Raw genomic sequence first — 15515 nt, 5'->3', positions numbered from 1 at the left:
CAATTGTAGGCTTAAATACTATAAATACCCTGGATTTCTGAATTTAGAGTTTCAGACATAGTATTTTCTGGGTTCATGCCAGAATCATTAGCCAGCCGGTCTGTGTACCTCGTAGAGTCACTGCTGTACATCAAGGCACTAAACGGATCTTACAAGATCTAGCCTGTAAGAGTTATTACATCAAGACTCATGTCTTCTCTTGCTTTGAGGAATAGCATTTTTGGGGGACACACTGTTAAGCATCAGATTTCTTACCATGTTGAACCACAGTCTAGTTATGGTGAGGAGCTGGAATCACAGCAGTAATTTCAGTGGCCATCAGACAGTTAACAATATCCATCTTGTAATATCTTGCAAGAAAATCAAGCAGCCAGAGTCTCTCTGTTGCATAATTAGTCGTCTTACACTTAAAAGACAAAACAAAATGTTGCATTTCACCTGTGCAACACTGATTGCGTTTTTCATAGTCCTTGCATTTCTCACCTGTTACTTTATACCGGGATTGTTTCAATTTTCCGCTGTTTGAAAGTGAGAATTTCAGTAAACATGAACACTGAACTGTAGTCTGTAGTTGGGATGGTGCTGTTGTGCTTGACATGTTTGCTCAGTGCGGTTATTTTCTGTTCTCCAGATGCATCAAACATCACAGCCGCAAGGATTTAATTTCTGTTCTTCCGCTGTTTCATCTCCGCTGACCAAATCTATGTCTCTAATGTCAATTAGTAAACCAGTGCTGGACAGTGAGTAATGCAAATTTCCCTTATCCTTATCCATTCTGTCATCTGTATTATTAAGTATATCTTGCCACCTTCCCAAGGCAGAATTTGCTCGTACCTGCTCTTGCTTTCCTATATTATGTGAAATATATGTTTCACTGCTGCATGGAATTGTGGGTGGAAAGGGAGAACCTGTTCAGTTTAGATCCATATTTTGTTCTTCCCCACATATCCCTAGTATTTCCAGTTCAGTTGGGTTTCTTTTGTTTGTTTTTTTGTTAATTAAACTACTGGTACAAAACCTGTGATTTATTGAGTTTGTTATTTAAAAAAAGAGTCTGAATTTTGCATCCTTTCAGAATTCCTTCCTTTGATGTCAAGGTAAATTCCACTTGAGATCTTATTTTCCTACTTCTGGATTTTTTTGAAAGTTGATACATGAAAACTTGAGAATCCATGTCTTGGTCTCATTGGGGAAGTTTGTTTCTATTTATTTTGAGTTAAATGTTTTGAGGCATTTGGACATAATTTATTGAATCTCATTTGTGAAAAAAATTGATAAAAGATGATTAGGTGAAATTTTTCAGTTTAGCTTAATTGAAGTGATAACAAGCACTTAATTTTGCAACTTGACTGAATTGATTCTTTCAGCTGAAAAAGTCATTCAGAAGGCTGCAGCTGGATGTGCTTAGGAAGGGCCATGTTACATGTGTTTTCATTTTATTAATTGCCAGCCAGAAACAGTATTGACATTTCAGATCGTGTCTTCTCAGTCAGTGAAGGTCTCTGATCTTTTCCTCTTTATTAACATGCTTCTTCCTTGCAAAGCTGAACAAGGGCAAGGTGTATTTTTCATTTTGGAGGCTTGCTGGAGGAAGCTCACAAAGGTTATGCTTTGTAGGAGACGTTTTTAAATTCTTTGCCATCATTCTTCCATGGTTAATAAGCATATGGCCTCACGGATGTATCCTCCAGCAATGGTAACCAAAACGCTGTCAAATCTGTCCCGTAAAGACGCCGGCTCTTGCTCTGTGTAATGGCACACCCTCTGTCCTCCTTGGGCTGAAAGCCTCCATTATTTTTTTTGAAGCAACCAATTTATTGGCGTTGCATCCAGGTGCTAACCAAACACCATAAATAACTCAGCTAGTTCGCAGAAACATGCTCTTGGTGCCTGAGAGAGCCTGGCCGGCTGAGGCTCGTCTCCCTCTCCCTTGAGACTTTCCTTCAGGCCCATAGGAGGGGGTTACGTCAGTGGAGGATTTGTGCCTCCATCTTGGAATCTGACAACTTGCCACCTTCCTGCTCTTCTCTGTCTTATGACCCACGTTAAAAATGCCACTGAGGCCTGAGCTGGTGGTAGACAGGTTTGATTATCCCATCTTCTTCTCGAGTCGGCCTAGCCACAATGAATAAACATATGGAGGGCTTTCTCTTGTTTTTCCTGTTCATTGTCATATGTACTGAGGCACGAGCAATTTCCAAGACTGAGTTTCTAGCCTGCACTCCATCTGATGTCTCAGATGTTCCAAGAGCTGCTGTGGCCATTCACAACTGTTAATCCTTCAGCATTTTATAGACGGAGGTCACAAGAGCTGTTGGCTGGAGTGCTCGGAAGACTGCTTTCGGCTTTGGAATAGCAAATTTCCAGTGTGGAGTATTGTTATAAAGCCAGGAACTGCTATAAATAAAACCACTGAAATGGAAGTTGAATTGAACTGTGCTGGACGAGGTGGTTCTATTTACAGTAAAGTATTATTGTTCATCTTGACTTTTAGTCTAAATAGACAGTAGACTACAGAAGAAAGAAAGCAGCGTTGCCTAGTCATGTTCTTCAGGTCTGAGACACTTGAACAACTCCTTTGAAAGGCAGTCTAAACAAAATTAATTCATGAATCTTGCTAAGAATTCTTCAATTTAAATGCTTTTCATTGGGTCCCTCTAGGGTTGTTCTGCTTATGTTGGAAAAGCGTGCACATAATTTTAGTCAAATTGCCTCTAGGCAATTGGCATTTGTGACTAATGGCTGAAGGAAAATTTCAGGGGAGTTTGCTTTGCGTTGCTTGTATTACGTTGGATATTCCTTGGATAATATTTTTTATATTCTCAATTAAGTTTTGGGGTATAATATCAGCAATACAAAAAATTCTCCTTGTATGTGGCTGCAAGGACATGTTTTATTCAAGAACAGTAATAATTGCTAGTTCCTTCTCTTTGAAGTTTAACACTGATAAAGTCTTTAGGCTCTTTTCCCTGTTGTGCAAGCGAATGGATTTAGCCATGCAATGGCTAAAAGTGCCTGAATATATGCACTGAAGGTGTTTAATGTAGATGCTTAATGTAGGACCCTTAGGTCAGACCTGTCCCAGGGGCAGAGTTTCCCCAGCCCTGTCCCAGTCATCTTTTGTGAGGACACACTGATGTACCATGTGAGCGATGGGTATCCAGCAACCTGACATTGGTCAGATCACAGCTCAGAGGTTCCACCTGTGCTTGTACAATGAGAAGGTTTGGGAAACATAGCTCTTGGGCATCTCCATAAGAGGCTGTGTAGAAATTTCAGTTAAGAGCAGCTAGCTGACTCCTACATCTCTTTTCAGAGGAGATTGTACTTATAAAGAATTGTTGCAAAGCTGCTGCTATGCAAGAGCTGCTGTTAAAAATAAACTATTTTTAAACAGGAATTACAGTAAACCCTTTTAATTTGCAAAGTTTGCAGATGAGGACATGAACAAATAGCAAGGATTCCTGGACAAGTGCATAGTACTGGGTGATAAATATAACTTCAAAAATTGAAATAAGCAGAAGGCAGAGCAGTAAGATGTCTGAGTAAAGATGATTGAACTTGTTGTCATTATCCTACTAATAATGGGAGATTTGACATCATGGACTGATTGCTGAGTTTGGCACTGTGTTTGGTAGACTTCTTCCAGGCAAGGACAGGAGAGGCTGCAAAGAGGCTTATGTTAAGGCAGTTCCTTTAATATATAAGGACTGTGAGTTTTAGAAGGCAGGAGAAGACATGCTTGTTTTTTCTGTTTTATTTTGGAGAAGAAAAGAAAGGAAGTTTAGGTCTCTCCATTTTAAAGCTAGAAGCTTTTAAGGGCATAACATTATGGAAATAGTGTTGGGTTTTTTTAGAAGTAGAAGTGGCAAGAACCTCCCTAGGTAGATAAAGTCAACACTTCAGATAAAGTATCCTTGATATACCCAGCAGCTTTGCTGTCATTTAACTGCAAAAAAGCACCCTTAAACAAATATCTTGAGTTGTTCTAGTTTGATTCCCTGACAGTTATTTCAGTGAAGCAGATGCCCTTTATCCAGAGATCCACTATGTTGTTGGTATTCTGTTTGGGAAAATAAGTGTTCACATGTAAGTCTTCATTAAGAGTTTCTGTAAAAAGATGACAGCAAAGATAAGAAAGCCTTGAACCTCAACTGATGCATGCAGTGAGACCTGCATCCTCTGAAACCTGCATCCTCTGGAATTTGCACATTCTCGATTCTTTGTTTCTTATGCCTTTTCTGAAGCTAGCTGCTTTGCAGACATTTCCTTTGCTTTGTTTTTAGCTTGCTTTGGCTGCTTTCCTCTCCTTTTTATTATTAAATGCGTTTTCAAGCATGCTCTAATGTCTGCTGTTAACCCACTTCTCAGCCCAGGGCCGGACTCGACCATCGAGACGGATCTCCTTCTCCTTCAGCATCTCTCCACTCATTCCTAAGTCTAAAACTCTCTTTTCTATTGGCTCTTCTTCCAGTGGTGAGGAGGAGGAGTTGGATAGTAAGTAATAATTTTCTGTGCATTGCAGCCATTATGGGTGGAAACCCAGGGAAATCTGGTTTTCTGCTTTAGACCTTGAAGTTTCACCTTGCAAACATTAAACTAACCTTTCCATTGCATGATGTCTAACAGCATTATCTTAGTCCTGTATCTGAATACTAACTAGTGACAGAATAAACAGATTATAATCCAGAGAGTCTTGTACATCAGCACCATCGTGTCTCATCTGGGTAGTTTTGTTCTGTATCCATGTGGCAAATTCCATCATCTGCCACTCTGACCGGCAATATAGTCATTACCTTTTAATTAAAACCAAAATACTTGTCTTGAGATTGTTGCAGTGCATGGAGTTAACAGAAGAGGTAGATCCTTGCTCTCCATAGTTGAGAGTGAGTACATTGCTCTCTGGAAGTAGGAGAAGAGGAGAGAAGCCCTGTTAGAAAATTCTGAAAATCTTGGTTACAACTTCACATTTCCCCTACTGAACAAAAAGCATACATTGCAGCCAAACACCTTAAATCGTCAAGGTGTTCATATCTAGGTCCTGGTATTGGAATCAGAATAGTTTTGTTGGGAAACAGGCGAGTGTTATATGGTAGCTTTTTTTCCTCCTGCAAACCCCATTGCTAAAAGAAACCCAACTAAGGCAGAAGATTGAATTAAAGTAATTTAGACTCCTCTTGTTTTTTTAAATAGGCTTATCAAAGATAATTGAAAATGCTTCCTATTTCTTAAGCCTGTTTTATTAGACTGTTGAAATAAACCAGAACAGATCATTCTCTATCTAAAGAGAAAATTCAGAGCAGCTGCGTTAGTTGGTTCAAATCAAAGGTTTGCAAGGAAACTAGCCCGCATCTTTCGTGCCCATACTGGAAAGGGGGAAATTGCTTTCCCGTCCAACAGATTTTGGTTGCTTCCTGAATTTACAAAATCTCCACACCGTCCATGTTGTAGGTTTCTAAATTCTCCTCCTTTCCATTCCCAGTCTTCACTGTGGGTTTGTCCCTTCCTACAAGAAAGTCCTGTGCTCTTCCCAGGTGTGATACTGCCTACTTCCATATTCAAGCTCCTTCCCCTTTGCTCTGTCCTTCTCTTGCCTTTAACAAAACTCCCAATTCATGGTCCCCACAAAGTGAGCTGCAAACACGCAGCTGTGCATTGATGTCATGCTCCCACAGCAAAAAGTACTGTTAGCTAAACTTCTTGGTGGATTTGTTTTTTCAATTGTTTTTTTTTTTGGTTGGTTGTTTAGCGTTTTTTAATTTCTTTTTGTTTGTTTTAAGCATCCAACCAGTTAAGTAATTCCTGATAGTCAGGTTAGGATATAGCAATATTGGAGGGTATTTCTGTTAGCCAGTATTTATTATCTCTCCCTCAACAGTGTTGCTGTTAATGATGAACATTTAAGATAATGGATATTGTCTCGAACAAAAACGTTGCTTTCTTTACATGTATTTTATTCCCTCATATTTGAGGGTACTGTGGTGACTTTATATAAAGGTTGGTTTAGCCACAGCTATTCATAAGACTGCTTTGTCAGTGGGCATTTTTCATGGAGTAATCCCAGACCAGTTCGTTTATTTTTTTGCGTCTTCAGGGTTCATTTCTCATAAGCGGATGAATGTGTTAGTGTTGAGGTTGCACTTGCATTTCAGTTACTGCTCCTCAACATCTCCATGCCTGTTTTTCTTTAGAGTATGGAGAATTAGTTGCAGTTTGTTTGATATCATGATATGTTTAAGTCGTGAATTTCCAGTGGCTGGACAAGCCAGTTTGTGCATTTTAGGAAATTATTATGAAGCCTTTGGATTTCATGACCCACAAAAGTTTAATTACTGCCAGCATTAAGGAGTTGCAAACTGGATCTTTTGTTTGCAACATCGTAGTCCAGTCGCTGCTTTCTGCATAATGGATCTTGATGAATTATTTCAAGTCCAGCTACCATATGAAATAATTTTGGTGAGTGATGCTTAAAAGGTGTTCAGATAAGTACACCAAAATTTGGCTGCTAGCCCAGAGTCATTGGACGTAGATAGCAGTCCTGGCTTTTGAAGAAAACTAACTTTTTTGTGGGTTGTGAAGTCAGTTTTAGCATTTCAGTTTTGAACCTGGTCATGACAGGAAACACAAAAATTATGGAAATAAAGCTTCCTTCCCCTCTTCTACTTCAAAAATACCCCTGAGGGTGAGAAATGTGTGCTTTTCTGTGCTCATCTTCATGGGCTTTATAGCTTGCAGCAGAGTGTTGATCATATGATGTTATATTGTAACCTAAAATATGAAATCATAAACAGGCTTTCACCTTGATTTTTGTCTGGATCCATTTTGCCTGCCAGTGTCAAGAATCCCTCATTTTTAAGACAAAACACTATTGCAGTAAAAGATAAATAGTACATAATTGAAGTTCCCATGCAATGCACCTTCTCAGGGTGCTGAAAAACAGTCACGAATATCAAATTATTACAGCTCTTGATTCAGCCTTTGTTCATATTTCTTACATTAACTGCAAGGAAACAAAAAGGTTTGTGAAGTACTAAAATCCAGTCAAATTGATGAATCTATTAAAAAAGGGAAAGACTAAGGAGGCTTAACCCATGTTAAAAGCAAACCAGAGCTGAAACGTGAACCAGAGTCACTGGAGCATTAACCAGGGAGTTTGGAGTCTGTAAAAATTACTTGTGGGATCTTAGTAGGTGCTTAGGTAGTAGATATTATATAAAAACCCAGCACAGTCAGGGAATTGAATAGTAGACTTCATTTGATACATGTTACAGTATTACTAACTTTGATGTATTTGGAATAGATCATTAATTAGAAGAAAGATTTTGCAAGGGAGATATTAACAGAGATCTTCGAGCAAGGGATTAGGTAATGGGGGTATGCCTGTATTTTAGTTTCTCAATAAAACGAAGTGATATTTCTGTCTCAGGCTGTGTTGACACTTGAATCAGCAGTTAGGAAAATGTGTATTTTAGAATCATAAGGCATAACACTGTATGCACAGTTTGTCCTAATGCACTTACTGCTTTTGGATAGAGGACCATCTTTGCCTCTGATGTCAAGTGGCTCTTTTGCATTCACCCTTAGCTTTAATATGTTAACAGAATTTGAAGCCAAAGTACTGTTTTTCTTACAATGTATATGCAGAAGCCTAATAAGATGATCAGTCATGCTGCTTCTTGAACTTCAGATTGGACTGCAAACAGTGGTTGTAGTGAGGGTTTTTTGGAGTCCTGACAAGTGCAGTTACTCTGGAGAGAGCCCTCTCTCCTCTGGGTCATTTCATCCTAATTTTTCAGTATTCTTCAATGGTTCTGGTAAATGGTATCAGCTACCTAATCTGCTCCAACTGCATTGTGCAAGCAGGTTTCTCGTGGTATAAAGAGAATTTGTGTCATTGGCAGGGCTTCAGCTTCATGTCGAAAGTCAGACTTCCTCAAGCACACTGTTGTGTGACTAAGCCCTAGGCTGGTAATGTTTCGTGGAAAACTGAATAAGGCTTCCCTTGTTTCCCTTACTCTTCATGAAGTGCTTCAGGATTTTGATGGGAATATGAACTATAGTTTTATCAAGCAGAAAAGTTTTATACATGAAACCCGGATGTGTTGTACAATAGATTCTTTCTAGTGGTGTATAAATAAAAGCATTGTGGCAGAATGATTCTCATTTATACCTATTGTCATTGAATTGGGAGTTCTGATTCAGATACCCTGATTTACCAGCAGATTTAACAGATGCACATCCTTTGCTTAATAGCTGAAGAACGACAGAAATATTAAGCAGGTCTTCACCTCAGCATCTAATTTGAGAGCACCTAAGGATACAGGGAGCAGGCTTTATCCTGAGCACATGAAATCTATTCTAAACACTCACTTCTGGAAAGCATTTCCCCTTCCTCTTGAACTGTTCAAATATGCAAACTATGTTTTTAAAATCAGTGGGCTAAGATTGCAGTCTAACATGTCACCCCCCACCCCTCTGATCTTTTCCAGGTACGCAGGCGTTCGGCGGCCCCACGGGTTCCTCGGTTCAGAGGTACAGTATTCTGGGGGTACCACGTCTCTTCTGGTGGGACTCCTGCAGTGGGCTCTGGTTTGGACACCCAAAAGCCTTCCTGACACCAGTGCCCTTCAGCTGAAATCACAAGTGTCAAGCTTGAGAAAATCAGTCCCGTATGTCTAAAGACCGAAGAATATTTTAGACCATAGAATATGAAAGTCTGTTCCAGGTCTTATCTCTAACAAGGCTTTGTGTTTATTCATAGCTAGTAACGTGTAAGATCATCTATTATCAAACAATATCAGTTCACCCGGAGTTGTATTTGACACTAAAAGTAGTTGTTCCTCCCTTTGGTTAATTCCGTCTCTAATTCTGTAACAAAGGCCAAAACGATCATGTTTTTGTACGTTACTTTTCATCCTTGCAAGCTGTAGAGAGGAGATAACCTTTCTGGTGGGTGCTGGCTTTAAAAGCGCTTCCTTGGAGGCAGGACGTTTGTGGCACCAAAGGAGCTGGGTGTCTGGTCTCTGTGTCACTCCGATAGCTTCAGCTTTATTTCGTGGCTGGGAAGCTCTTCACCTCTGCTTGCTGCTGTTTTCTCCTCCTTGATTGCCTTTGTCTTTCTGTTGTTCTGCTTTTGGTTTGCATTGTACTTCTAGTGACAGTGTCCTGTCCTTTAATGCAATAATAGTTTCCTCTGTAATTTCTTACTCTTCCACAGAAGCTGAAGAAGTCATAAGCTTGTGTGTGTAAAGACTGGCAGAAAATATCTGGCGTCCCAGAAATGCCTAAATTAACACAAATAACTGTTGCTGTTTATTACTTAGTATTGGTATTCTCATTTCTCAAGGGAGTCTTTGCAGACAGCATGGTTTCTGTTAAAGACACGCACTGCCTTTTCAGAGTTCATTACATGTCTTTCTCTGGAAGGACATTTCTCTTTAAAGGATGTGTGCATGTCTGTCCCTTTCTGTCTGAAATATTGATGATTAAATGCCAAGACTGACTGCATATCTGCAATACTGGCCATGTAAATGGGCAGATACTGCGAGCTGGTTAGTGGTTATTTGGCCATGGGAGCAGCAGAGGGTGCTATGGCATGCTTTGAGAATGGAGATTGCTTAAAAACAGATAAAAGGATTCCTTGAAATAACAAACTACTGGATTGGCGTTCTGTCTTCACTTTGCCTTCTCTGATATAACACCATAAAGCAACCTGTGACTCTATGGCATAATAAATGCATTTGTCCTTTGAAAAAGAATCTATTCATTTAATAGATGCTTTGGGAGAAAAAAAAAATACAAAAGCAACCTCTTTCTTTTTTGATTTTAGCATATCCGAAGAGAGCAGCAGTGACCGCTCTAAAGGTGGAACAAAAGTCAGTCGCACCTTCAGCTACCTCAGGAATAAAATGTCCAGCAGCAAGAAGAGCAAAGTAAGTGCTTCCTGTGATTTATACAGCCGTGAGATACCCATAGGTAGCAGAGATGAATTCTGTATTTCAGTGTGTTTCCATAAGGTGGTATTTATGTCTTTGCCTGACTTTCTTTTCTTTTTCTTCTTCTTCTTCCTTTCTTCCTTTTGCGAAGGGAGGATTGTCTGTGGGGTAATAGGGAATAGCTACATGGGAAATCTTAGCACCCCAAAATTGAAATGCATCTGAGGTGAGTTTTCTTGTGCAATGTTCTTGCCTCTTTTGCCCACAGCGTGAAGCTTCATTTATTATAGAGGATAGATTGTGCTCCGGCATGAGTTACAGCTTTGTGGTGATTGATGGGTCTAATTTTTACAGAACCTGAGAGGTGTTTAATAAAATGAGGACAGGAGCTGTAAGAAGGGACTGGCTGCTGAAGGCTGTATTGTGTTTCCCTTTTATTTTTACCTTTGCCACAAAGTTCCCGTGCACTGCTGGAGAAGTTGCTCGAACTGTGACCTTTAGTGATGGCCAATATTTATATTTTCCCCTTTTTTCCATCCTTGAAACCCTGGGATTTCATTTGCTGAAGGTTAAGTGCTGCTCAGCACAGCTGAATTTCCTGGGAACAGCATTGGTTACAGAAATAATTACATTAATGCTAAATACTTCAAGCAAACAGGCTGTTGTTGCCTTAGATTGCCCCCTGAAGATTAATACGTTTGGTTTTTTTTTTTGCCTTGATTGGATTTTTTACTTGAGTCTCGCCTCGGTTTATCGTGTCTGACAGAAGCTAAGAGCACCTTACCTCACAGTGGGCAATGTGTATTATATAGTTAGGTGACGTGTAGCTACTATGTTGGTAAATACTATTGGAATGCCCCTGAGACACATAATTACATATTCTGATGAGTGAATAGCAAACGGGAAACAAAATGTGGCATAATGAGCATTGTGCCTATTGGAGAATAAGGCTGGGCTGAAGCATATGCGTATGCGAAGGGTCACGTTTCATCTGCACAAGCAAACTTGATTTTAGCCTTTCCCAACATAAGCACTTGATGTTTCAGCCTGAGCGTTCCTCTAGCATAGCTGGGTTTGTGTGCTCTCATGGTCCTGCGCACATTTTGATACACGTTTTTGGAAGATTGCATCACCTTTGCAATGAGGTACCAGCTGTAGTGAGATCAGTCATCCTAACACACAGTTCCTCTTTATGGAACTGCCTTTAAAGATGCAAGCTGCAAGTACCAGCAGCTCAGAGCTGCTGCTGAGCAGCTTTCAGACAATGCTGTTCCCTGCTGCAAAGTAGGGAGTCAAAAAAAATCCCTTTACATAGAAACCTCTGTGCAAACTGCTAGCGAGAAGCTGTGGAACATGTTGCACAGCCTGTGAACGAGACTGGAAATTCATTAACTGGTTCTTGCACTTCGGGTGCATAATCTCTAAAGCAAGAACTGGATATATATATATAAAAAAGAGATCTGGTTGGGACAGGTAAGAAAATATAACAGAAGTGCTTTGAGGTGTTTGGTCTGCTTTTGTTAAATAAATGCAGTCTGATTTCACTAATTTCTTGATTGTGTCTGAAACTGTTGATAAAGAATTGCTCCAAAATCCCAACAGTAATACGCGCTACAAAAACTGCAGCTTGTATCAGTTCTGATATTTTTACTAACTAAAGAGCCGTAATATCATTCAAATCACAATTTCTTTTCTGCTCGCGGTGGAATGATTGCATTACATACATTTTTAGGGCTTCAGCTGTACATTTAAATAATTTCACCTAACAATTCTTGGGAACACTGATTTCTCAGAAGCTTTATGGCTGATGAAAACCTGTAAGAGTTAAAAAGAAAAACAACAAACCTTGAAAGAGGAAGTAGGACAGGAAGAGTTGGTTTCTGCTGCCGTCTGGGCTGTCAGGAGGGAGAGAGCCTTCAACTTCTTCCCAACGAGGTTTTACTTTTCTCCAAACCTTCAGAAATGCACTGTTTTCTAAGATGAACCATAAAATAAAGCACATCAGAGCCTACTAATGGCAATGGCTCTTTTTGAAAATGGTGTAAACAGTTATGTAAAAAACTCCTAAAAATAAAGGAGTGTTTGGAGTATTAACTGGAGGGGATACCGATAGAAGTTTGTGTGAATTTACCCATGACTGGCATGTACTTTGTGTTATTCGGGGATTAGTCAGCAAATCTCTTGAATTGAAACTGATTCACGTTTGTGAAGTCTAAAACATGCTATATCTCTGTCAATTAGAAAAAAAAAACACCTCATTTTCTTCATTTTGGTACAGAGTTTCTGGGAAATGACGACAAAATAATTAGCATGAGTAATTTCTCCTTTTAGCCTTGACTTGCGCAGTTATTAGGCAGTGCTGTACCACCAGCAGAGTTTCAGTGTATATAGTAAGAGTCGTAAGTGTTTGAAAGGTGTAGGAGACAGGGAATATTTGTGACTCACAGAGCAGCAAGAGCGCAAACACGTGAAACCTTTTCTGTCTGGGAAATCTTCTGCAGCACTTTGTTTACCGAAGTACTACATAGCAACGCTAAGGTATGTTAAAATTCACTTTTTCTGTATGCCAAACATTACAGAGGGTTTGATTTACCACCCCATGCCTTTTAAATGGGTGGTCTCCTATTGACTTGTGACTTCTAAAATATTAATCCCATCCTTTCCTGCCTGTATTTTTTTTTTTTTTTAGTTTTTTTATTTTTTAGCAGTGGAAGCTATGGTAGGGCAAGATGAAAGCAGTAGCAAAGTAGCTAAAATCATCTTCAAGGAAGTTAGCAGCAATCGTCCCGCCCTCCCCCTTTTGCTCAACTCCTCTCTGACTGCCGTCTCCCCCGGCCATCCATGCTGGCAGATCTTGGCCGTCACGGTGGGCTAATGCCGGTGGGGAGCAGCCCTCCTGCCCCTGGGGGAAGGATGTCTATAAAATGGAATAAATTTGCTGAAGTACCTCAAATAACAGTGAAGCTAGTAGGACTTAAGCACTGGGAGGTAAGATCTTCGTGGTTATTTCGGAGCGGGATCTGCTGCTGCGGCGCACGGTCTGTTATTTTGGGCCGTGCGACTGAGTCATGGTACCCGTCGTGTCTGTTAGTGCACATCGGTGCAGGTTCAGCCATGAAGCTGTGCTTCAAGTCATGCTGGCAGCTCCGATACCGCAGGAAAATGGTTTTTACGATCCTTTTATTAAAAAAATCTTCCAGTAACTGTCCAGTAACTCTCATGGCAAAAAAAAAATATTAAAAATAAAATCTCGTTTTGAGACCTTGTATTTCAGCGGTATGGCCGGCGTCCCATGTATGAACTTTGCTGTTTCCTCCTTGAAAGCGATGCACCCATTTCCTGTTTTTCCTGGAGTCGTTCAGCTTTAATTAAAATGTTTTTTACAGTGATTTTATGAAGATAGGGTGTTATTCCAGACTCTAGAATTACTGGGCATTTAATTACAGTAATTAATTTACTGCAGAGCTCAATTACAGGAAGCATCAGGTACATTTAAAGTATAGGACGGTGAATCTCCTTTCAACATTTTAAACGTGAGTCGCAAGATCTGCCTTGAGCGTAGGGTGATCTTTTCGTCTGGAGCTTCACAAGTCCTGGCAATGGAGCAAAACTCCAGGTGTCAACTTGGTACCATCATCCAAGGACTAAACTGCAGCATTTTGGTTCTTGAATCCTGCCAGGCTGGCTGTGGTTAAAGGTGGGCAGGTCAACGGATGGAGAACAGGGCTGTGGAGGTTTACGTGGGGTGGTGATCCGAGCCGATGGCTCAAAGGAGGCAGAGATGTGCCACAAAGCAGACTCTTCCTGGCAGGTTTCCTGCTTCAGACAGGATTATTCCATCCGGTACTACTCTTGGTTTTGCTTATTTGCAGAACAAAATAGCATTTGGGGCCAGTAAATAGACTTTCTGTTTATGAGGCTTTGCAGGAGGAGACTCTGACACTGGCATTTTGCCTGGGGTGTGTTGGGAGATGGGAGACCTTAGGCTGAGTTACTAATTATTTGAGTGTGTCATCAAAGGCTCAAAAGTTTCCCTCCAGGTGACGGCAGAGCTCAATACCTCTTTTAACGGCTTCATGACGGTTGCTCACATGGGCTGCTCTGCAGCTCTCTGATATTTAGGCTCTGACAATGTTTAGCAAAGGGCACATGGAATATAAATAACAAAACGCAAAGATAAGTTTACAGAAGCCTTTACCAATTGGTTAAGCTGCTCTTTCAGCTGCCATGAGATCTGAAGTAACAGTTAAAATACAGATCTGGAGCTGAATTGTATGGTAAACATTTTGTAGGGTGCTACATAGAAAGACAAGGAGTCGCCATAATTCAAATTTGGAGCTTTTCTGTGGAGTTTACTTTAAAAATTGTTTGGGAGAATTCCAAATCCACGAAAGACTGCAGGGAAAAATGTTTCAAATTTTTAGTATTTAGCAATTTGTAGCTCAGGTAGTGATAGAAAGGTAAACAAAAACTCTGCTAAAAGTTGGAGAAGCTGGCTGTGCTTGTCGTCTTTCCAAACCTGAGTAGCCCAGAGGTTGAACCGTGTCTTCCGGAAGACAAGATAATCTTTTACGTTGTTGCTGTTGTTCCTCAGCCTTTCTGTGATGCCATATTTCGAGAGTTTGTGAAAGTTCCATTTCCCCAAAAAGCTTCACATGGGGTTGCATGAAACTTTTGAAAAAGTTGCTAGTCAGAAGGAAAACGGAGGGGGAAATATTCTGGCAGTGGTGCTGTGCCGTCACCAGGGAAGAGTTTGCATTCTCCATTAAAAATGCAGCTGCAAAGCATGAGTCTTACAGGTCGGCCTTAAAAATTAACTGTGTTGAAAGTTCGTTACACATTACACGTGGTGTTTGTATTTAACACAATTCATTGGAAGTGCTGAAGAGGTTGATTAGAGCCTAGAAGAAAAGAAGTCAGTCATTATATAGCGAATATAAAACAAAGGTGGAAGAAAATAGCTGCCTTCGGAACAGATTCAATTTCATCTCTGCTGCCGAGGTACCCGTGCAGAAGGCTTTGCAAGTCAATAGTATGTTAATCCACATCCATGGGGGCTGTAAGCTGATTTTTTTAATGGAGAGCTGTGCAGACACATGACTATTGTTAAGGTGTATGCCGATCGATATCGTCATTCTGCCAAAGGCAAACACTGACGAATTTGTAACTAGAGAACAGACCTCTGAAGTAACGAGGCATTTGTTCGTTTTCTCTCGGCAGGAAAAAGAGAAAGATAAAGAGAAGACTAAAGAGAAGGACAAAGATTCCAAGGAGAAGGAAAAAGATAAGAAGCTGTTAAACGGACATCTCTTCACTGCAACCTCCGTTGTAGCCCAAGCAACCTGTTACCACTGTATGAAACCTTTCAATAAGGATTCGTACTACTGTGCAAGTAAGTCAGGGGTTTTTTCCCCTTTTCCTTTTGTTTTTCATTAAATCTGAAATGGGAAATGCAAACCTTATGCTTTATTTTCCTCTTGCATGAGGACATGGGTTGGGAGGGAGACTTTGGAGATGGTGATTCATGGAGCAGCGTGTTGCCTTATGGAAGCTGGACCGAAATGAGTTGTGGCTGCAAGG

The 15515-nt window shown here is 40.3% G+C and overlaps 1 protein-coding gene across 9 annotated transcripts in view; it reads left to right on the top strand.

The window, feature by feature from the left end:
- The window catches only part of AKAP13 (A-kinase anchoring protein 13), a 225936-nt gene that overhangs the window by 181326 nt on the left and 29095 nt on the right, over nucleotides 1–15515 (top strand). For all 9 annotated transcript variants that reach the window (XM_087743462.1, XM_087743461.1, XM_087743460.1 and 6 more), the window contains 4 exons: nucleotides 632–740; nucleotides 8490–8532; nucleotides 9830–9932; nucleotides 15156–15327. In XM_087743462.1, coding sequence (XP_087599588.1) covers nucleotides 632–740; nucleotides 8490–8532; nucleotides 9830–9932; nucleotides 15156–15327 — 427 coding nt within the window. The remainder of the gene's footprint in view (nucleotides 1–631; nucleotides 741–8489; nucleotides 8533–9829; nucleotides 9933–15155; nucleotides 15328–15515) is intronic.

The sequence above is a fragment of the Nipponia nippon genome, unplaced genomic scaffold (genome assembly GCF_047370975.1).
Source record: "Nipponia nippon isolate SJK-2023a ecotype South Korea unplaced genomic scaffold, ASM4737097v1 scaffold_9, whole genome shotgun sequence".
Taxonomy (NCBI): Eukaryota; Metazoa; Chordata; class Aves; order Pelecaniformes; family Threskiornithidae; genus Nipponia; species Nipponia nippon.
Note: the sequence above shows the minus strand (reverse complement) of the source record. Positions and strands in the feature narration are given on the sequence as shown.